Here is a 24,062-nt window from a genome sequence, read left to right as displayed (position 1 = left end):
CCCTCTTCCCAGTGCCCTGCAGAATGACACACCTTGGCTGTAACTTCAGAGTACACAGCAACCTGACCTCATCCTTTCCTCTAATCCATTAGCCTTTTCCCTCCGGTCCTGCCGAACTCTGGGGCCACCTCACGGGCTTTCCACAGCGCCTCTTCAGGTTGGTCTCACTGGGCCAGCAAAATTCTGATCCTGGATTAATGCTGCAACCTGTCACTTCCATCCTAAACTCAAGTTTCTGAGCAGGGACAGAGGGAAGGACCAAAGGGTGCCACTGTGACAATGCTTCTCAAACTTTCTGAACTCAGAACCTTTTTATGCTCTTAAGAATTACTGAAGATCAATTTTAAAAGCAGTTCATTCAGGCCGGGCGCGGTGGCTCACGCCTGTAATCCTAGCTCTCTGGGAGGCCGAGGCGGGCGGATTGCTCGAGGTCAGGAGTTCGAAACCAGCCTGAGCAAGAGTGAGACCTCGTCTCTACTATAAATAGAAAGAAATTAATTGGCCAACTAATATATATACAAAAAATTAGCCGGGCATGGTGGTGAATGCCTGTAGTTCCAGCTACTTGGGAGGCTGAGGCAGGAGGATTACCTGAGCCCAGGAGTTGGAGGTTGCTGTGAGCTAGGCTGACGCCACGGCACTCACTCTAGCCTGGGCAACAAAGTGAGACTCTGTCTAAAAAAAAAAAAAAAGCAGTTCATTCAGCTCACAGTTCAACTTCACAGTGGTTTTCCTAAGAAAACTACTGCATTTAGTATGTAGCAGAAATGCTCTAAGTGTATTTCTCATTTTGTCACACAGAACACCATAAAGACATGTGTTAAGGATAGATTTCATGGAGTGAACACTTTTTACTGGTTTGGTTTTTAGCTGTAAGGGTGTGGCAGTGCAGAGCTCAAGGACCGTTCTGGTGCCACTGCCCTGCCCTGGACTGGACTGAGGTGCTGGCAGCCTTGCTCACCGTGGTTTGTGCACCACGAGAGGAAATGGCAGCACAGAGAAGAGTGTAACAAACACCTCAGTGGTACCACAAACAAAGCTTCAACCTCATGGACACCCTGACAGGATCCCGGGAACCTCAGGGGTCTAAGGAGTACACTGTTGAGAACTACTGTGCTACAAAAACCTCGAGCTTTTCAGTCCCGTCAAGGCCCTCAACACCTTCAGGAAAGCCTGGGCCAGCCCCCTCCTCTAGCTTATGATTCTACCAACTCACATGACTTGAGTCATGATCTTCCTGCCAGCTGACCCTTGTTACTCTCAAAAGGTCCTCCTGAGGGTGCTAAGCAGGCTGAGGCCCCCGGGAGTGATCTTCCCACCTCTCCCCACTATCCAGCTGCACACACATCCTTAACGCCGCCAAAAGGGAGGAGACCCTCTCTCTATTCAAAGTTAATCCTCCCCAAGTTGTGGTCAGACACTTCTGTCTCTACTTTCCATTTCAAACTCCCCACTCCCATTCACTGTTTTAGCTACTCTTGTGTGGTGACCAATAAGCCTGTCATTGGAAAACCAGCCCCCATTTTTCAATCTATATCTTGCTAGGCCTCTGTTGCATGGACACTGTTGTATTTGTCCACTTTCTAAAAATGCCACTTCTGCTTCTGTGGAATCACATGGTACTAGCTCTTTTATTTGTCCATTCTTTCTATATTATTTAACACCCACTGATTGTGTGAGTTCTCCAGCTTCTTACAATCTCATTCTTTTAACCAGTCTACCTTGCACATGATTTCAAAGGTCATGGGTTAATTAACTCCAGGGGCTATCTTGAGCCTAGGGTGATCAAGTTGCATGTAAAGAAACACAACATACTGTAGAAAATGAAAGCATTTACAGTCTATGATCCCCTTTACAACCAATACATGTTTCTACATGGGCAAGAACAAAGTCTGTAAGCTTTTCAAACATTAGGTTATCTAAGAAATGGAGATAAACTTATAGTTCAATTTAAAAAACAGCATTTTTTTTCTTTTTTTTGAGACAGAGTCTCACTCTGTCACCTGGGCTAGAGCGCCATGGCGTCAGCCTAGCTCACAGCAACCTTAGATTCCTGGGCTCAAGTGATCCTATTGCCTCAGCCTCCCAAGTAGCTGAGACTACAGGCACACGCCACCATGCCCGACTAATTTTTTCTATTTTTACTTGTTTGGCTAATTTCTTTCTATTTATAATAGAGACAGGGTCTCACTCTTGCTCAGGCTGTTCTCAAACTCCCGAGCTTAAGCAATCCTCCTGCCTCAGCCTCCCAAAGTGCTAGGATTACAGGAATGAGCCACCGTACCCGGGCCTAGCATTTTTTAATTAAAAAAATAAAAGTGGGAGAGGAAGAACAGAATTCTTCATCTTTCTTCACTATGAGGGTCACCTGCTGGTTGCTTGCCACTGTCCATTGCCCTCTAATCACATCCAGCTGTGTCTGCCACGGGTGGCTCTCAGGCTCACCCACGCTCCCTGGCTGTGCTGCGGGAATAGTGATACTGGCTTGGCCACCACAACTGGTCAGGGATGGGCACGACATCCAAGTTGAGCCAAAAGAGGCAGTAAAAGTCGGCTCTGTGACCTGGGCTGAAACAGGTCAGTGTGAACCTATTGCTGCTGGTGGCCTTCTTGCCACTACAAGAAAAGAGGCTGACAATAAAGACAGCCCAGAGGAAGACGAAGCTGAACAACAAATAAGTCTAGATTACTGTCTAAGTGGCTGTGCCCATAACCCCAAATGCTACTGAACTTTTCGGTTATGGGAGCCAATAAAGTATGGTTCAGGCCTAAGCCAGTGGGCAGTATGCTCTTGTTATGTGGAACTGAAAAGTCCTCAAATAGCTGACCTGCCAACTGCGGTCCTCTGCTCTGCATCAATGACTCAGCCAAGTCTCCTCCTCCCTAAGTGGTAACCACTGCTCATCTTTTGGCATATTTCACTGAATTTTTTCTCTGTGTTTTCTTTTACATGGTTGAAATCATACTATATGTAACAAATGCCGTTTTATTTTTCCCTCAGTAAATATTGCTTATTAGTATTTTCCTACAGTATCAAAACTTTGTAAAAGTCGCTTTTAGCAGCTTTAAAATATTCCTTTAAGTAGATGTATCATAGTTTACTTAACCACTTGATCAACAGTTGGCATTTAGGTTGTTTCTAATGCCTAACAGGTGTCTTAAATTTAATACAGCCTAAACCAAATTCTCAATTGCTATCGTCCAAACTGCTCCTCCTGGAGTTTCGCTCATCTCAGTATTTCCTGTGAATTGCGTGTTCTTGTCCTTTGTTCATTTATTTACACAATTGCTGTCTTGGATTTTTCTCTGCTCTTTATACACTAATAATAATGATGAATCTAACATTAATAACTAGTAATTCACTTAACCCTCTTAATTACCCTATGAGGTGGGAACTACAATCTGTACCAATTGTGAGTTAGGAAATCATGAAAAAGAGAGGTTAAGGAACTCGTCCAAAATCAGAGCCTCCCCAGTTTGGACTAGAAGTGCAGGAACGCTGTGCTGTGCTGCCTTCTGCGTAGCAGCCAGGACAGGGGTCCTTTAAATGCTATTCCACTTAGAACATTTTGGTCCTATTGTCCACACCTGATCTGTTTAATCTTTTTTCAGTTTTAAACTTTTATGTGATTTACTCTATTTCTTTCATGTTTGTTTTCTTGATTTGTTTGTTTTTAGAGCTTAGGGAGACAGTCCTTCTCTAAGCAGAGATTAGAAAAATACTGACTAAATACTGTTAGTTTTTAATTGTATTTTTTAAAAGTATTTAATTATTGATTCTTTAGGAATTCATTTTGATGTGTGAGTAATGACTTAAACTGATTTTCTTCCAAACAGCTATTCAACTAGCCCAGTACCATCTGCTGAATAATAATCATTTCTTCCCCCTCACTACAGTCATTTTGGAGACAATCCTAAGCTAAGACTCCTTTGAAGAAAAATCTACAATACTACTGTTTCATGGGATTCAGCAATCAAAAATTTCCAACGAACGTGAAAAAATGTTCAATCTCACTCTTAACTAAAGAAAAACAAATTAAATGCCACTCCCCTCCATTTGGTTGGCAGACCTTAAAGTTCAATACCCAGAATTGCTGGAGAAGACATGAGACAGAATTGCCAAACTGCCCTCCACAGAGATTCAACCAATTTTCACTCCGCCAGCTGTCTCTGAGAACACTCACTTCCCTAAAGCCTTGACCACACTGTGGGTTATCAAAACTTTCTGATGTCTGCTACTGTGATGAGTGGGGGTAAAAACCAAAAATTAATTACTGACCTTTCAATGTTCATTATCTTGTATAATGAGTAAAATGATCAAGAACCCTTTTCCTATATTTAAGAGACACTCCCAATTCCTTTTCTGTGAACTCTCATTCACCAGACTTAAATGTTCCAGTGTTTCAGCCAGAAGGTTTTTTTTTTCTGAGACAGAGTCTCACTCTGTCACCCTGGGTAGAGTGCAGTGCAGTTACTGTAGCTCACAGCAACCTCAAACTCCTAGGCTGGGACTACCGGTGCACGCCATGACACCTGGTAACTTTTCTGTTTTTAGTAGAGATGGAGTTTTACTCTTGCTCAGGCTGGTTTTGAACTCCTGAGCTCAAGTGATCCTCTTGACTTGGTCCTTCAAGAGTGCTAGGATTATAGGAGTGAGCCACCATGCCTGGCCCAGCTTGAAGGTTCTACTCAAGATCTTGAGTTCCCTGAGGTCTTCCATTTATTTATGTCATTTTCACACAAATATAGACTATCAGTTCCCTCTATGCACACTCTTTTTTTTTTTTATGAGACAGAATCTTGCTTTGTTGCCCAGGCTAGAGTGAGTGCTGTGGTGTCAGCCTAGCTCACAGCAACCTCAAACTCCTGGGCTCAAGCGATCCTCCTGACTCAGCCTCCCGAGTAGCTGGGACTACAGGCATGTGCCACCATGCCCGGCCAATTTTTTGTATATATTTTTAGTTGGCCAATTAATTTCTTTCCATTTACAGTAGAGACGGGGTCTCGCTCTTGCTCAGGCTGGTTTCGAACTCCTGAACTCGAGCAATCCGCCCGCCTTGGCCTCCCAGAGAGCTAGGACTACAGGCGTGAGCCACCGCGCCTGGCCCCTCTATGCACATTCTTAATTTCTCTTATTGCTGGTTCTATGTCCAGGGCTTTCTTTAGAAGTTCTGATGGCACAGAACAGAAACTCAAACCTATTTATTAAATGAATGAATTTAAGTATATTAAAAAAAACATAAAAACTTAGCGATAAGTTAAATATGGCACAAATTCTTTGCAGCTCCTCGCATCAACGAAAAGATTTATTTTCTCATCACTTGAATCTGGGCTGACTCTGTGATTTGCTTTGACTTACAGAATATGGCAGAAGTGCTGTTGTTCTGAGATCTCAAGAGACCTTGCAGCTTCTGCTCTGGATCATTTGGAATCTTCCCAGCATTATAAAAATAAGCCCACTCTAGTCTACTGTAGGAAGAGAGATAACTGCAAGGAAGAGAACCAATTGCAAGATGTGGTGAGGCCACCTTAAACCAACCTACTTGAGGGAAAGCTGGCAGATAACTAGTGCATGGTTGATCCTAAGTGAACTCAGGAGACCCACCCAGCTGCACCAGCCCAACAAATGCATGTTTGCTATTTCATGCCCCTGAGTTTTGGGGTGTTTGTTATACAGCAATAGATAACTGATGTGAACTTCAATGTCCAACATGAGACTGGTTAAAGATGCTTCTAGCTCATCCCTACAAGAGAATGCTATGGAAAGATCTCCAAGACATATAAATGAAACTTTCAGTATTGAGATCTCAGATTCTAGACTTTCAAATGCCAGTAGTATGGATAGTCACATAATCCCATGATGTAGGTACTATCACCAATCCTATTTTATAAATAAGAAAAGTGAGGCCCAGAGAAGTTAAGTAGCTTGTCTAAATGTCAAACAGCTAATAAGTGGCAGGCTGTGGATTGAACCCAGGAGGTCTGGCTGCAAAGCCTGTGCTCCTGACACATGTTACTCTGTTGCTCACTCCAGCACCAACTCTTATGTCTCCAGTTTCTTTATTGTATTTAGAGCCTTTCCCCAATTCTTTATCATTCACTACCTCCATCTGAAAATTAATTTCCTGGATTTTGGTGGTGTTAACTATCTGAATGAACTAACCTGAAGGTTCATGACTTCCACCTAAGGAAAATAAGCTTAAAAAAGAAAAGGTTGGCCGGGCGCGGTGGCTCACGCCTGTAATCCCAGCACTCTGGGAGGCCGAGGCGGGTGGATTGCTCGAGGTCAGGAGTTCAAAACTACCCTGAGCAAGAACGAGACCCCGTCTCTACTATAAATAGAAAGAAATTAATTGGCCAACTAATATATATATATATATATATAAAAAAATTAGCCGGGCATGGTGGCTCATGCCTGTAGTCCCAGCTACCTGGGAGGTTGAAGCAGAAGGATCGCTTGAGCCCAGGAGTTTGAGGTTGCTGTGAGCTAGGCTGACGCCATGGCACTCACTCTAGCCTGGGAAACAAAGCGAGACTCTGTCTCAAAAAAAAAAAAAAAAAAAAAAAAAAGGCTGAGAAATAATTTGATACAAGTCATGTCTACCTATAGAAAGGAGTGAGGAAACACAGGAGAAAAGTCTGGGAATAGGCTTATTTATCATAAAATCTTAAAGAGGCCGTATTGTTATATATGTACTTCTTTAAAAATGCAACTCAGGAAATAACATTTATGTAACATGCTTAGGAGATAAAGTATACAAGCCAATTTAATCAGTAACAGGTGCCACTTGTGAAGTTCTAACTAAAAAATCCTACAATCAATAACTTATATAATTACATAATTATAACCGCATAGGAACAAGCATGCATATGTTGGTATAAAAAAAGTTAAAGATTTAGGGATACTGGCAATCAGGAGCATTTCTTATTCTCTTACGTATTCTTTCTACACTTCTAACCTGTCTAAATGATGATAAACTACCTTTATATTAAAGGTTAAAAGAAAGTCTCACACCTGTAACCCTAGCACTCTGGGAGGCCAAGGCAGGCAGATCGTTTGAGCTCAGGAGTCTGAGAGCAGCGTGAGCAAGAGTGAGACTCCGTCTCTACCAAGAATAGAAAAAATTAGCCAGGTATGGTGGCACATGCCTGTAGAGTCCCAGCTACTCGGGAGGCTGAGGCAGAAGGATTATTGAGCCCAGGAGTTTGAGGTTGCTGTGAGCTAGGCTGACGCCATAGCACTCTAGCCCCGGCAACAGAATGAGACGTTGTCTCAAAAAAAAAAAGAAAAAAAGAAAGAAGAGAAAAGAAGTTTCTCCAATATCCAAAAAATTTCAATTCTAAATAACGAAGTGTTTCTGAATCTTGACTCAGATCAATACACAAACAAATTCAACATCTAAGTAGACAGTTGAAGTTAAATATATGCACACACATACTAATACACACATATACACACATACAGAGACAATATAGCAAAAATTAGAAAAAGGTAAATTTTCAACAGAAGACTGGATAAAAATACTACAAAATAATTAAAGATTGGGCACGTAGACTCACACCTGTAATCCTAGCACTCTAGGAGGCCGAGGTGGGTGTATCGCTCAAGGTCAAGAGTTTGAAACCAGCCTTAGCAAAAGCAAGACACCCATCTCTACTAAAAATAGAAAGAAATTAATTGGCCAACTAAAAATATATAGAAAAAATTAGCTGGGCATAGTGGCGCATGCCTGTAGTCCCAGCTACTAGGGAGGCTGAGGCAGTAGGATCGCTTGAGCCCAGGAGTTTGAGGTTGCTATGAGCTAGGCTGATGCCACGGCACTCTAGTCCCGGCAACAGAGTGAGACTCTTGTCTTCAAAAAAAAAAAAGCATTAAACATAAGCCATATCTATGTAACGACAGAAAAACATGCAAAACACAATTCTATTAATAGTGTACATTTAGAGAATCATTATAAAGAATTTCACCTTCTTAAATATTCCTATGATTTTAAAATTTTTACCAGAAATGTTAACTTTTATAATGATTATTTTTAAAAGTTAATTTTGGGAAAAACATGCATAATGTATGTCTCCAGAGAAAGACATTAAAGTGAGTCCCCTATTCAGAGTCCCTGTTTCACTCTTTAGGGCCCCTGTGTTTATAACAGACCCACCTAGGTAATCAGGATTATCTCCCTGTATCAAAAGACATCTGATGAACAACTGACCTTAATTGCATCTGCAACTGTAACTCTCCTTTGACAGGTAACCTAATATATTCACAAATTCTAGGGATTAGGATGTGGCTATCTTGGAGTGGGGACTGGAGAGAGTCATTATTCTGTCTACTAGAGTTTTACAAAAGTATAAAGTTTTAAGGAATAGCTTCCTAATATAATTAAAAGGTACATGTTAAATGGGAATAAAGGATAATATAATTATTAAATAATGTTAACCTAAAAAACATATCAAAGGATAAAAACCTAACATATCACTTTTTCCTTTTATAGGTGTTATATCTAAGAAATCTCTGCCTAACCTAACTAAAATTATGAAGATTCTGTCCTATGCTTTCTTCTTGAAGTTTAATAGTTTTAGGACTCTTATTTAGGTCTATGTTCCATTTTTAGGTTTTTTTTTCATACTGGTGTCTGATTATTCCAGCACCATTTGTTGAAAAGACTGATAAAAGCAGCAATGTGGATTTTCACAAATCTCAAATGTATTATGCTGAGTGGAAGAATCCAGACATAAAATGGCTACCTACTCCATGATTCCATTAATATGACATTCTGGAAAAGGCAAAACTACAGGGATAGAAATCAGATCAGTGATTGCTAGAGATCTGGGGAGGGAACTAACTATAAGAGGGGCACAAGGCAACTTTTAGGGATGATGGAGATATTCCATCTCTCAATTACAGTGGTGGTTACATGACAGTATACCTCTGTTAAAACTCAGAGACCTACACAATTAAAAAGGTAGAATTTTAATTTTATAGAAATTATTCTTCAATAAACCTGACTTTAAAAACTATCAAATGACAAGATAAAAAGGTGTAATTCATTTTGCAGGTGCCTAGACCTTCTGAACCTTAAAATTTGAACATAATTCAAGTTAAAAAGTAGCAAAGAACCTGAAAGATAGAAAACTAGATAGTCGTCACTCTGTATGGTCACAGACTCTCTTACTCTCCTGCCACTGCTCCCAAATAAAAAGGGAAGAGGGCAATAAAGAATGAGTACCAAATAAGGCATTATCCAACAGCCACAGGATAACTTTTCAAGCAAGTGACCTAACAATTAAACAAATACAAAGCTAAGCCTGAGAAAAACTAATCAATGAAATAATATTTACCTTTGGAGTCAGCATTTGGGAACAGCCTGTTCCATGGCACCTTATTTTTGTGTGGAAGAGAAAGCAAATAGTTTCTAGCTTTTAAATTTATGATACAATTCAGGTCTTCCTGTGATGGGGATCCAAGAATACCTATCAGATAAAGTAATTAGCTGTTAATTATCAAGACCAAGGCAATCATCAGCAGTGGGACAGAATGAACCCTGGTAATTAATATCTGCTCGCCACCTCCCAATGCTTATCTTTCTTTACAAGTTTTCACAAAAAGGTCCTTAACATTTTAAATCAGGGATGGTTAAAACTCATGCCTACCATAGATAGGTTAAAGAGTTATTACAATTCTTCTTAATTTAACAAAGTGACTTTGATGGCAACCACAGACAGGCAAACTGAGCAAACCTAGCCCCTGCAGTGCTGGAGAACCTTACCCAGAATGTGGTTCAGCTGGTCGAGATAATGCTTCCCCGGAAAGATGGGCCTGTTGGAGAGCATTTCTGCCAGAATGCAGCCTACAGACCAAATATCGATGGACTTGGTATAGCCCTGCAGGAGAAAGGGGAAAAAGGCCAAGAATGAGATCTTGTGTTCCAGGACAAGATGAGCTCTTCCTGTATGACAGGTGCATGGCTGACAGGCGTTCGCGCTTCTCCTGTTGAGTCTATGATTCAGAAATACAAGTAGACAGCACCGAAAAACAAAAAATAATTTGGCTTTCTTATGAGAGGTGGAACAACCAAGATTACTTAATTTCCTCTCTTCAATGTTGATTTATTTATTAAATTAGAATTTCTGAAGTATATGTCAGTCTTTTTTCAAACGATTTAAGAAATTTAGAATTCTTATAAATTGGAGTTGGGAAAAGTAATAACACTCATTGTTTTAGTACATTTGTGGCCCATTTGCTCATTACTCAAAACCTGGAAATAGGCCGGGCGTGGTGGCTCACGCCTGTAATCCTAGCACTCTGGGAGGCCGAGGCGGGCGGATCGCTCGAGGTCAGGAGTTCAAAACCAGCCTGAGCAAGAGCGAGACCCTGTCTCTACTATAAATAGAAATTAATTGGCCAACTAATATATATATAGAAAAAATTAGCCGGGCATGGTGGCACATGCCTGTAGTCCCAGCTACTCGGGAGGCTGAGGCAGGAGGATCGCTTGAGCCCAGGAGTTTGAGGTTGCTGTGAGCGAGGCTGACGCCACGGCACTCACTCTAGCCTGGGCGACAAAGTGAGACTCTGTCTCAAAAAAAAAAAACAAAAAAAAAAACAACCTGGAAATCAACTCAAAAGGAGGAACACTGCTATACTTCCAGAAAATCCTTTTTTTTTTTTTTCCCTTAAAAGATAGGATCTTGCTGTTGTCCAGGCTGGAGTGCTGTGGCATCATCATAGCTCACTGCAACCACAAATCCTTGGGCTTCAAGCAATCTTCCTGCCTCAGCCTTCCAAGTAGCTCGGACTACAGGCGTGTGCCACTATGCCTGGCTAATTTTTTTAAAAAAAATCTGTAGAGACAGCATCTTGCTATGTTGCTCAGGCTGGTCTCGAACTTCTGGGCTCAAGTAACCCCCCTGCTTCAGCATAGCAGCATTCTGGGATAACAGGTGTGAGCCACTGGACCCTGTCCCAGAATATGTTTACATATTTTGCAAATCATTTTTTAAAAAGGTTGGAAAACCTTGATCTTCAGGGGGAAAAAGTGTGTACTGGTTCCATCATATTTTACCAATCCCTGTTTTCAATATTTTCATCTTTTTCTATTCATTTTAGGTATACATTTACTTTTAAAGGAATCATGTTAAGAAAGTCATGGAAGGATTCTGTCTAAATTGTAACCAGTGCAAAAAAGATGTTTCTTTAAGGAATATAAGTTGAATTTTTTAAGCAATCTATTATAAGATGGAAATAAGTTGAATTCTATGGAAAATGTTAGGTATAGTGATAAATGGAAGAAGAAATGTGGAAATTTTGAGAAAAAGAAATTTTGAGTCAAATATTAAAATTTAGGGAAATAGTGAAATCATTTTGGAAAATCCAACAAAGAATCAGCAATCAGATCTATAGCTATGATAAAATGGAGTTGAATTTTGGCATATTTCTAAAACTCCTATAAATCCAAATAACTTTTCCTTTGAGCCAAAACAAAATAAAGGGAAATACTGACATCACACAAAAAATAAGTAACTAAAAGGTACCCAGGGAGAAATGGGTGCTCTAGGACTGGGACAGGGAAAGTATAAGATGAGCCTGGAGCATCTAGTGCCAGAAAGCAAGGAAGTGTGCAGGGCTGTGGGCAGCTCCCATCAGCCAAACCTTGGACAATGTGAGCATCAATGTACATAATGGAAGGAATGGATTAGAAACTACTGAATAAATAAATGGAGAGAACTAAAATATAGAAGGAATGATAGAGTTACAAAATCATCAATGGATGGCAAGACTAGTGGGTGAAATTTGGTGAAGAAGATAACTTACAGTCTTAAACTACTTCCCCACAAACTGTTATTAATTACAAAAGGGGAAGGGGTAACCTTACAGTGGACACTTGGAGGACATCTTAACCAAAAGACCACACTTAGAGGACCATCTTAACCAAAAGATCAACATGAACACCAACACTGGCACGAACCAGATGTGCTCTGTGATATAATGCACTGAGAACAAATCATTGCTTCATGGTATTCATGCCAAAAATGCATGACACAAAATTGAGGGCATTCTACAAAAAAGCTGAACTGCATTCTTCAAAAATGTCAAGGTGAAAAAAAAGCTGAGGAACTATTCCAGATCATAAAGAAACATGACAGTGCGCTGAGTGAGCCTAAACTGGGGTGGGGTGGGAGATTATAAAGGTTATTATTAGAACAATACCAAAATTTGAATATAAACTATGCGTTAGATATCAAATCAGTGCTAAATTTCCTGTTTCTGATAACAGTACTGTGGTCTTATCAGAGAATACTCTTGTTCTAAAGCAAGGATTTTTAACCTTGCACTACTGACATTTTGGGCTACGTTTCTGTTACGGGGGCTGTTCTATGCATTGTAGGATGTTTAGCAGCATCTTTGGGCTCCACCCACTTGATGCCAGTAGCAACTCCCTCCCCCTCACTGTGAAAGCCGAAAATGTCTCCAAACATTGCCAAATGTCCCTAGGGAACATTAGAACCATTGTTCTAAGGAATACACACTAAAATGTTTAGTAGTAAATGGACATATCTACAACTTACACTCAATGACTCAAACACACAGACACAGAATGATAAAACAAATGTGGCAAAGGATAAAATGATGAGTGTGAATCTAGGGAAAAGGGTATACAGGAGTTCTATCCAGTATTTCTCCATGGGGGGGTCCAGAAACCCTTGTGGGTTCCCTCTAGGGCAGTGGTCCCCAACCTTTTTGGCACCAGGGACTGTTTTCACAGAAGACAGTTTTTCCTCAGAGGTGGAGCTCAGGAGATGATGCCAGTGATGGGAAGTGGCTGTAAATACAGATGAAGCTCCCTTGCCTGAGGCTCACCTCCTGCTGTGCACCCCCCACCCTGGTCCTCAATGGCATGGAAGACAATTTTTCCATGGGATGGGGTTGCTCTGAGGCTCAGTCCTGAACAGGGCAAGGACCTGTACTGGTCAGCTGCCCAGAGTTGGGGACCACAGCTCTAGGGGATCTAAGAGGTCTATGCTACTTTTATTATACTACTAAAATGTTTTTTATCCTTTTCACTTATTCTCTCACAAGTATACAAGAGATTTTCCCAGAGGCTACATGAGGAATGATGGATGACACTGCACATGAAATGTGACATCTGGAATATCTGTATAACTCAGGGAACCAGTATGTTCCAAGAGCTTTATGTTACAAAATCACACATGGGTATGAGTGCAAGGCAGACCAATGGATTTCATAGAACAGCACAAAAAGTTCACTGACAGGTTTCAGATTTCACATTACAATTAACCTTTAAGAAACTACCACTTGTTGAGTTTTGGTTAGTATCAAAGAATAGCCACAAATAGCTGAAAAACTACTAAAATGTCCTCTTTATTCCAACTACATGTCTGTATGAAGATTTTTCTTCATTAACTTAAACCAAAACAACATACTGACAGACTGAATGCAGGATCAAACGCACATCCAGTTGTCTTCTATTAAGCCAGACATCAAGGAGATTTATAAAAATGAAAACATTGCTCTTCTCATACAAATATTCTTGTTGTGGGTTTATTATTTAAAAATGAATCAACAAATTTTTAAAGTTTCAGTTTTAATTTCCATATTATAAATCACAATAGATATAACTTACATAAATAAAACCTGTGTGGGAGTCTTTGATAATTTTTAAGAGACTTAAAGGGAGCTTGAAGCTGGAAGGTTTGAAAATGGCTACATTATACTTTTCTGAAAGTTAAATTCTACCAAAATAAAATGTCACATATGTACACAAAGTGCTCTTGCTTGCCAAAACTGGGACAGTATGAGTTAAAAAAAAAAGAAGATAATGGACAGCACATTAAGAAAAAAAACAAAACCCATGAATCCACAGTGTTTTAAAAACAAAGGTGAGAGACAGAGGAAGAAAAAGGGAAAAAAGGAAAAAATCTTCATAGAATGCAAGCTAAAAAATATAAAAGGATAAATAAATTTAGAAAATTAACATTTTGTAATCCCAATATGATAACTGACAGAAGGAAGGGCATCAGAGGGTGCTGAAGCACTGGGAGCAGCTGCAGGGACAGAGGAGAGTCACATATGCAGTCTCTGGGAATCTGTAGTGCTTGTGAGGGAAATGTGCAACCTACACTTGATCAGGAAGAACCAGTCCAAAGAATCCAGGATGTGAACCATTCTATGAAACAACTGATCTGTACTCTGCAAAGTACGTCTTGAAGAAGACAAGAAAGGTGGGAGACTGCTCTAGACCAATAATAATGCGTGAAACTTCATTAGCTCATGCACTGAAAACAAAATGAAGACCTATAAAGATTTTTTTGGAGGGAACAACTGGGATGTCCCTGAACCAATGCTGATCATCTTAGGTATGCTAAGGGCACGGTGGCTGTGGGCACCTCCCTTTTCAGGAGCATGAGAATGCCTAAAGGGTCTAGGAGAAAAGTGGTGAAGTGTCAGGTGGCTTGACAAAAGACAAGAGGAGAAGAAAGGAAAGGAGAGATAAATGAAGAGGAGGAGAGGGAGGGAGGAATAAAGAATATGGCAAGATGTTAACAGATGATGAACCAAGTTTAGGTGTCTAGGGGTGTTCATTGTACTTAGAAGAGAATCAACACAACATTTTCTTCTTTGAAACATCTGTTACACCAAATCTTTCTTTATAACGGACTTTATTTTAATGAGATTTTACTTTTATAACCCAACAAATGTAGGATATCAAGAATAACTAACCAAACACTTTGAATAAATTCCATTTTTTTACAAAAGCAATTTAATGCCTCATCCGTACTGATAAAGATGGAGGGAAAGATGAAGTGCATGAACTCATCAGATCCATCCCTTTCACTCCCGTTAAGCCTCTGAGGGACTATTCTAGTGCCTGGGCTCTAGCACAAGAGCCAATGTCTATTTTTATAGCTTTCCTTCACGTGTCTTTACAGCAGATGGCCTCGTGTTTAACAATCACATAATCTTGAGATACTAGATATAGGTAGTATGTGACGCCCACTTAACTACCCAATTTTCACACCTTATTTATATAGTACTTGCAAATGGCATAGTAAAAATACTGAATCTCAGTCTCCATAATAGCTCTCAATTTTTGCTCCTGGCTAATAAACCGAATAAAGATGTCATGCTTTATTTTTTCTTGCTTTTATAAATGTATTCAACCACTTACGTAGACCCTGCTAGCAGAGTGTGGATGAGACCTGGATGTACGCTCCACAGGCACCCAGAGATGCAGAGGAAGGCATTTCACTGGGAGATGGGATGAGCATATAATTTCAAAAGAATCCAAAGCAGTTCCTATTCTTTCCACACCTATGTCTTCTTCAAGTACAATAATATTATGCTATATAATTCTGCTGAAGAGACCTTCTTCATTATCAGATAAATCTGACCTTTGCAGAACAGGCCTGGCCTGGGTTCACAGTAATACACATTCCTAGATAGCCTCTAACACAAACCCGCCTGCACCTGTAAGGGACAGCCACAGGCAGGACTTCAGGAGACTGAGGGTAGATAATGGTGACTGCAGAGGTGCACCCTCCATTGGTCAGCACTACTCTGGCTGAGGTGGAGAAACTGAACCCCAGGGCCCAGAAGTTCAATGCTGAACAAGGAGATTTCAAGGAGATTACGACAGCACCTTGCCTCTGACCATACAGGACAAACCTCAACCCAAGAGGAAACAGAGGCTAGAGAGGGAGGCTTACTGCAACACATTTAGAAAGTTCTCTTACTTCTTGTTTGTTTTTTATGCAAACTTGGTCCTTACCTTGGAATTCAACATAATTTCCGGAGCCCTGTACCAACGTGTGGCTACATACTCTGTCAGGAACCCTGTGTGATCGTGGTCTGGATCTGCAACACGGGCCAGGCCAAAGTCGCAGATCTAAGAGAAAAAAAACCAAGATACCTTCTTAGAAATTCTAACCAGCTTGATATCAAAACATCACAAAAATTAAAAAGACAATAGCATTAATAATAAATAGCTGCTACCATTACCATGTGGCAGATTACATTGCTGGGAATTCTACAAACCCATTATTTAATCTTCGCAACAACCTGAAAGGCAGCAATGACAATCCACATATTAGAGTCTAGGACATTAGGCTGAAGGAATCTTTAATGGGACACAATTCATTATCTGCTTAGCACAAAGCAATCTCACTTAGGTGATGTGACAAAAAGTGTTCTGGGTAAAGTCACCCTAGGCCCTTTCTTGGGCCTATCCTGCTGGAGCTCTGAGATTGCTGGGAGGATTGCACTGACCTTCTATTTTTCAGACTCCATTTCCTGCAAGTCTTCTACTCAGTCCATGATTACATTAAGTATTTCCAAAGATTCTTCCTACTTCCCTCCCCTTCCTGTAGTCAAATCTATTCTCAAAGATTTTAAAAGTTTCACATACTGAAGATATACAATTTTCTTTCTTTCTTTTTATTTTAAGATGCTAAATTGGGTCTGGGATTTTTTTTGCTTAATACCTAAGCTTCTCATTTTCTATTGACTCACAAAACCACCTGCTGGCCTTTCATTATCTGGCCCTCCAATACTGTGAGGCTATTTGGGGTCAGGGACCTTCCTAGACTCCAACATATATTAAATATCACTAAAATGTATTTAGTCCCATACAACTGTAGGGTATTTTAATTCTTTGGCCCCTGGAGAACTAACTCAAGAGACAGACATGTCAACAAAAACAGGCCAGAGTATAGTAGAAGGTAGCTTGGAATACAGACTACTTTAGAGGCTTATAGCATTAAGTCAGCTAAGAAAAGATAGGGGCCTGAACTCAGGACATAAAAATGGACACACACACACACACACACACACACACACACACACACGGCAGGGCATGGTGGCTCACGTCTGTAATCCTAGCACTCTGGGAGGCCGAGGGGCGGATCACTCAAGGTCAGGAGTTCGAAACCAGCCTGAGCAAGAGCGAGACCCCGTCTCTACCATAAATAGAAAGAAATTAATTGGCCAACTAATATATATATACAAAAAATTAGTCAGGCATGGTGGCGCACGCCTATAGTCCCAGCTACTCAGGAGGCTGAGGCAGGAGGGTCGCTTGAACCCAGGAGTGTGAGGTTGCTGTGAGCTAGGCTGATGCCACGGCATTCACCCTAGCCTGGGTAACATAGACTCTGTCTCAAAAAAAAAAAAAAAAAAATGGGGACAAGGAGGAATAAGTCTAAGAGATCTTCATAGGACCTGGAGCCTATCTGGATATCAGTCTGCTTAGATATCCCACAATTGAATGCTTCAATAATTCAGAAAGATTCAGAGAGATCCCTTTCCCTTCCCAATATCTTCTTCTAGCCTTCCCCACCTTAAAGGCCAGCATCACCAGGTAGCACCTTTGATTCCACAGGCCCTACCACTTGCTCCCGCTGTAGCATCTGAGAGAAGCTGCACATCTGTGTTGCAGAATTTCTCAGTCTCCTGAGACACCATCACTGCATCATCAAAAGGAGCCAAGAGTGATCTGCTTCTCCAGTGACTCCTCTGCAGACCTCTTTCCACGTGAATGGTCACATGGTAGAGCAGGGAGGAAATCCTGTCTTCCGTGGTTGTGGCTGCGGGCTCCAGCCACTGCGCTCCCTCAGCTGACATCACCTCCCCTACGAGCCCTGGGCCTCTCCTGGCAAAGCTGGTTTGGTTTGCCATTACGCCCTCTGATAGTCACGGACCTCTCAGAGGAGCTTATTGAGGCGTGGTCATAAGCTTTTGGCGGGGGGGGGGGGATATCACTGTTAAGTTCTAAAATTTCTGCTTGACTGATCTTGAGGCTTTTCAATGTACCTGCATCTAATTTGTTTCATTAGAGACATTCCTATGAGTTCCTGTAAAGTAAACTTGCAGGAAGAGCTCCCAGGACTCATGCCCAGGAGGCTCACTAGCAACATGATGCCAGTTGACTTGATTTCCAATTCGGGGAAACAATGAATGGCTGATTTCTTCTTACTTCTGAAGGGGAGGCCTCTGGCCACTGAGAGCCATCCCTTGCCATGCTGGGCTATCATCGTTCCATTTCCATTCTGTGCGGTTTCAATTTTTCAATATCTCTGTGACACAGTTTCTCTTTTTTCCAGGGTTAACAGTTTATCTTCTGATTCAAGTTTAACCAAAGCTCACCACTCTGCCTTCTGTGGTATAAATGGATACCTGAAGCCACATTCTGAATCATGCAATCAGAGAAGAAATACTGCACAGTCAGCAGAGCTAAACCAGGGCAAACACCAGAATATGCACATAGAACCTTCACTGCCCTCAGTGCCTGGTGTCACACAGAATGAATGCGTAGACTTGATACACAGCTTTTCATGGCTCAGTTAAATCACAAAACAAATCTCAGATTAAAAAAAAAAAGCAGACTATGAAAAATCAATAGATCAATGAAGCCAAGGTTGAGGACGATGTCTCCACATTCTTCTAGGATTTACAGACAAAAGAAAAGGGAAGCTATACTTTAGAGAGCTTGGTCAGATTCTTAAATTTCTATAAAGACGGGAAAGTGCTGTGAATAACTTTAAACTCAGTTGTGGCAGGCTGTATTTTCTAAAGAGGGCCACACCGATATAACCCAGCCTCCATGCTCTTCTTACAAACTCTCTGGCTAAACTTGTACTCATTTTTTTTTCTTTTTTTGAGACAGAGTCTCACTCTGTTGCCCGGGCTAGAGTGCCGTGGCGTCAGCCTAGCTCACAGCAACCTCAAACTCCCGGGCTCAAGCGATCCTCCTGCCTCAGCCTCCTGAGTAGCTGGGACTACAGGCATGCGCCACCATGCCCGGCTCATTTTTTCTCTATATTTTTAGTTGGCCAATTAACTTCTTTCTATTTTTAGAAGAGGTGGGGTCTCGCTCTTGCTCAGGCTGGTTTCGAAATCCTGACCTTGAGTGATCCGCCCGCCTCAGCCTCCCAGAGTGCTAGGATTACAGGCATGAGCTACCACGCCTGGCCCAAAACTTGTATTAATATCAAGAGGTGGGGTCCATCTTCCATCCTCTTGAATCTGAATGAACCTCTGAAACTGCCTGAACTAAAAGAATACAGTATAGGTGATATTGTGTGACTTCTGAGGCTACACCATAAAATGCAATATGGCTTCTACCAGGCTCGCTCTCTTCTAGGGTACTTAAAACCCTCTGCCCATGTTGTGAGGAAGCCCAGGCCACATGGACCACACACGGGCATTCTAGTCACAGCCAGCATCAACAGTCAAGCACACGAGTGATCATTCTAGCCCTTCCCTTTGCATCTTCTAGCAGAGGCCCAGACACTGGGGAGAGACCAGCTGTCCCCGCTGCACCTTAACTGAATTCCTGACCCAACGAAACTGTGAGGTAATATATTACTGTTGTTTTAGGTCACTATGTTTTCAGGTGATTTGTCACAGAGCAAGAGAAAACTAATATAGTGGTATTGGGCAGAGTGACTCTCTAAGAAAGACCCATGTAAAATGATACTGAAATCCTGCAGAGATGTCAGCCAAGGAAAGACCTGGGGAAATGGGAGCAAGCCCTAGAGAAAGAAGCAGTGGGGCATGTGGGTGGGGGGCACTGTAGCTGGAACCTCCTACAATGTCTCTTGAATTGGCTTCTTCTATATCTCAACTGCCATTACTTTAGTATGAACTCAGTTTTGGACTTACGTAAAAGCTAGTCTCCCTGCCGCAGTGTAATTCATCCTCTAAATTCCTGCCTAAGGGTTTCTTCTAAAAGATAAGTCATCTCTCTGGCTCAAAATCTTTTAACCAATCCTCTCTGCCTAATGAATGAAGACCAAATTATTTAAGCATGGTTCTCGAGAGCATTCTCAAACTGCCACCAAACTATCTTCTGTATCTCTTATCTCCTACCATCAGTTCTGTCCCGCATCTGACCCTATTTACTCGAGACCTACACCTCTCAAGCTGAACTGTGCAATACCATAGCAATTGTGTGCCTCTATCCATGCCGTCACTAACCCTGAATACTCAGCTAGAATGTTTCCTCTTCTGAGAAATTTCCCAGGCATCAACACCACCCCCAACAATTAATTGGCCACTTTTCTGAACTCTACCATTATACTCTGCTAGATTTACATTAAAGCACACAACTTCAATCTATGATAATTAGCTGTAATGTAAGTCCCCACCAGAATGTGAGTCTCAAGAAAAAGGCAATATTTGACTTACTTTTTATTTCCAAGTGTCTTATACATAGTGTACATTCAATATTTGGTGAGTAAATGTCCTACTTTAAGTGTTTATAGGAAACAAAACAACTGGGGTGGATTAATTGGCAGAGACTCTCCTAATGACCATTTTTCCCCAATGTCTGAGTTACTGATAACCTTTTAAAAATAAAAATCAGAGGCCAGGCGCGGTGGCTCACGCCTGTAATCCTAGCTCTCTGGGAGGCTGAGACGGGCGGATTGCTCAAGGTCAGGAGTTCGAAACCAGCCTGAGCAAGAGTGAGACCTCGTCTCTACTATAAATAGAAAGAAATTGACTGGCCAACTAATATATATAGAAAAAAAAAAATTAGCCAGGCATGATGGTGCATGCCTGTAGTCCCAGCTATTCGGGAGGCTGAGGCAGGAGGATTGCTTGAGCCCAGGAGTTTGAGGTTGCTGTGAGCTAGGCTGACGCCACGGCACTCACTCTAGCCTGGGCAACAAGTGAGACTCTGTCTCAAAATAAGTAAATAAATAAAAATCAGAGTACAGAGTACGAGGGCTAACATCCTACATTAGTAATTTAAAAAATGTTAATAAAATTATATTTTCAAAGTGGCAATATTAAGGAAGGAAGAAAAATTAAAAATGGGAATAACATTCCTTCACAATGAAGGACAACTTACCCTGTCACTTTGAAGGATGCAGTATGTCTATGCCTATTTTTTTTTTTTTTTTTTGAGACAGAGTCTCGCTTTGTTGTCCAGGCTAGAGTGAGTGCCGTGGTGTCAGCCTAGCTCACAGCAACCTCAAACTCCTGGGCTCAAGTGATCCTCCTGCCTCAGCCTCCCGAGTAGCTGGGACTACAGGCATGCGCCACCATGCCCGGCTAATTTTTTATATATATATCAGTTGGCCAATTAATTTCTCTCTATTTATAGTAGAGACGGGGTCTCGCTCTTGCTCAGGCTGGTTTTGAACTCCTGACCTTGAGCAATCCGCCCGCCTCGGCCTCCCAAGAGCTAGGATTACAGGCGTGAGCCACAGCGCCCGGCCTGTGCCTATTTTTTAAAACTAAAACCAAACATGTAGTTGTTCTTTCATATCTCTATCTTCCAAGAAATTCAGTCCAAAAGCTATTAAGTGCAGTCATGCAATGTTAAGGGTCCCCACGGGGTGAGGAGAAACACAGCAGCCTGGTAGGGCACTTAGCATCTAAGTGGAATTAAGATGTGGCTCAAAAATCTGGATATGGGCTGGGCACAGTGGCTCACACTTATAACCCTAGCACTTTGGGAGGCTAAGGTGGGAAGATCGCTTGAGCCCAGGAATTTGAGGTTACAGTGAGCTATGATCATGCCACCACAATCCAGCCTGGGTGACAAAGCAAGACCCTGTCTCTTAAAAAAACAAAGAATTTGGATCAGGTCTATGTGTGAGGTGAGGAGTAAACCCATATAGGAGAGGCAGTGGCAGCCCACCCAGGGACTGGAATCCCAACAGGATGACACTGCACAAATCAATTTCATCAGGGGTTACAAAATGGTGACTTTCCTAATTTTATTATTCCCTCTCCATTTATTAGCTGGCATTCTTTTCAAAGGGCCATGGTTCATCAATTGGGATATCTGTCTATCCTGATGAACAGATCCTAGTGGATTTCCTACTAGAAAGATAGGGAAAATGCTTCTTTCCCTTTACCAATTTTCATAGTGAGTTAGTGTAAAGGGGGTCGTGTTTTATCATTTGTGTCACCCCCATCTAGTAAAAGGCAGAGAACTAGTAGGTTCTGTAAAATTACTAGTTACAATTTAAAAAATAAAGATGAAGATGTGAGTCTCAAACCTTTACAAGATTTCACAACTCCATCATTATCAATGGAAAGCTTAGGCGATTTTTTTTGGAAGGTTCTCTTAACACTACAATATCTAAGACAAACCAAATATACACAGCATTAACAAGTACACTGCCAAGGTTACGAGATAAAAAAATAGTAGTGCCTCAGTATAATTCCATAAAAAGGAAGACAGACAACTAGGACATGGTATAAGAAAACAAAATGACCAATCAGCTTTTGCACCTCTTGTGTAAATTCAAATTTTTAAAAAACAAAGGAATCCCCAAAGACATGTTTCGTTTTGTATCTTCCAGTGTGCTCCTTCACAGGCACAGCTAGAAGTTTCACATGCTGTGATTCCAACATCCTGTGTCTCCTACTGGGATTTCTGTGGGGTGAGTCTAGTGAATGAGAGCACAGACTGATATGGACTACATCCCCCTGGAAATTGCACTAAAAATATTCTAGCAGAACCTCCAAATAGGGTCTGTAACTGTTGTGTGTTTCGGTGGCCCTGAAAAATAAAGAAAAAGTCTACAAGACAGGGTCTCAGAAGGGTCCTGAGAGGTGAGCATCTGCTGGTTCTCAAGACTTTGGATAATAAGTGTCAAGCATGTGTGTTTTTGGAAACCAAAAAGAAAGTTATTGCTGTTGGCTTTGAGTGATACCAGAGACAAAACACAAGTTAAAGGTCTAAGACACTGAGAATAAGCACGCCTGTAATCCTAGCACTCTGGGAGGCTGAGGTGGGCGGACTGCTCGAGGTCAGGAGTTCGAAACCAGCCTGAGCAAGAGCGAGACCCCGTCTCTACTATAAATACAAAGAAATTAATTGGCCAACTAATATATATACAAAAAATTAGCCGGGCATGGTGGTGCATGCCTGTAGTCCCAGCTACTCGGGAGGCTGAGGCAGGAGGATCGCTTGAGCCCAGGAGTTTGAGGTTGCTGTGAGCTAGGCTGACGCCACGGCACTCACTCTAGCCTGGGCAACAAAGCGAGACTCTGTCTCAAAAAAAAAAAAAAAAAAAAAAAAAGACACTGAGAATACCTGATATCATGAAGGTTCAAGAGTTGGCAACACTTTAGTAACATAGAGGCCAACAGAAAAAAAAAGAAATGACAGAACTGCTTACTTGGAAATGGAAAAGGATCTAAATAACAAATAAGAAAGGTCATAGGTTATAAAGTTTCTAGGCAAAGGGGCATGTGGGACAGGCATCATGGTTGCTACAAGGCACTGAGGACATGACAGATGTGCAGTAATCCCCGAGCTCCAGCGAACAGGACACTTCTCCCCACTGGCACTCTCTCAGCTGTCATACTGCACCCTAACCTGCCATGCACTCTGTCCTGCTTGGACACATTCACGACAAAGCAGTGACTTCAGTGACACACTGTACTCATCTTTGGAATGAGATTCTCTCCTCTCACATTTATACCCATGTGAATTACGCACACTCCATAGTACATTTTAAAAATGTGAGTGAACTGTATTACTTTAAATATCTAAAATATCCTGTTCTGTTTCTAATTCTGTGTGTTAACTTGAGTTTTGAAAACAACGCCTAGATTATGCTGATGGCCAACAACTCATATATATCAGGGTCAGTGTGAGTTTTAGTGAGTGGGTCCATAAAACAGCCCTAGGTAAAGGTAAGTCCATAAAAAGTGAAGAGGTAACAGAGAAAATAGTCTGATTCTGTTTGCTTTATTCTTCATGATAAACATTTTCAAGCAAAAATAAGAGCTAACTCTTCCCAGAAGTATTATATACTTAAAATATTAAGAATGTCTCTCCAAAAACAAAAACAATCCTCCATAACAAGGTTGTGATAAGAAACCAAAAGATAAAAGATGAGGAGACCAAAACTATTCACTGTAATTTTTCAAGAATATCAGTAAGAGCCAAAGAAGTAGTTTGGCCATTCCTAAAAGCAGTTTCATTTCTTTTGTGCTCACTTGGCTTTTAGTTGCACAGATCGGGGGAAAGGAGCTAGTTACATCCCACGTGGACAGTACTCTGATCTATATTAGAAGG

General features: G+C 41.4%; 1 protein-coding gene across 1 annotated transcript in view; it reads right to left on the bottom strand.

Annotated features, from left to right (window-relative positions):
* The window catches only part of MAPK1 (mitogen-activated protein kinase 1), a 108,962-nt gene that overhangs the window by 16,931 nt on the left and 67,969 nt on the right, over positions 1-24,062 (bottom strand). Inside the window, exons 4-6 of the mRNA XM_012776707.3 lie at positions 15,789-15,905; positions 9,768-9,882; positions 9,340-9,471 (exon numbers count right to left, since the gene is read on the bottom strand). Coding sequence (XP_012632161.1) covers positions 9,340-9,471; positions 9,768-9,882; positions 15,789-15,905 — 364 coding nt within the window. The remainder of the gene's footprint in view (positions 1-9,339; positions 9,472-9,767; positions 9,883-15,788; positions 15,906-24,062) is intronic.

Source organism: Microcebus murinus, chromosome 22 (assembly GCF_040939455.1).
Source record: "Microcebus murinus isolate Inina chromosome 22, M.murinus_Inina_mat1.0, whole genome shotgun sequence".
NCBI classification, from domain to species: Eukaryota; Metazoa; Chordata; class Mammalia; order Primates; family Cheirogaleidae; genus Microcebus; species Microcebus murinus.
This window is presented reverse-complemented; position numbering and strand designations above follow the sequence as displayed.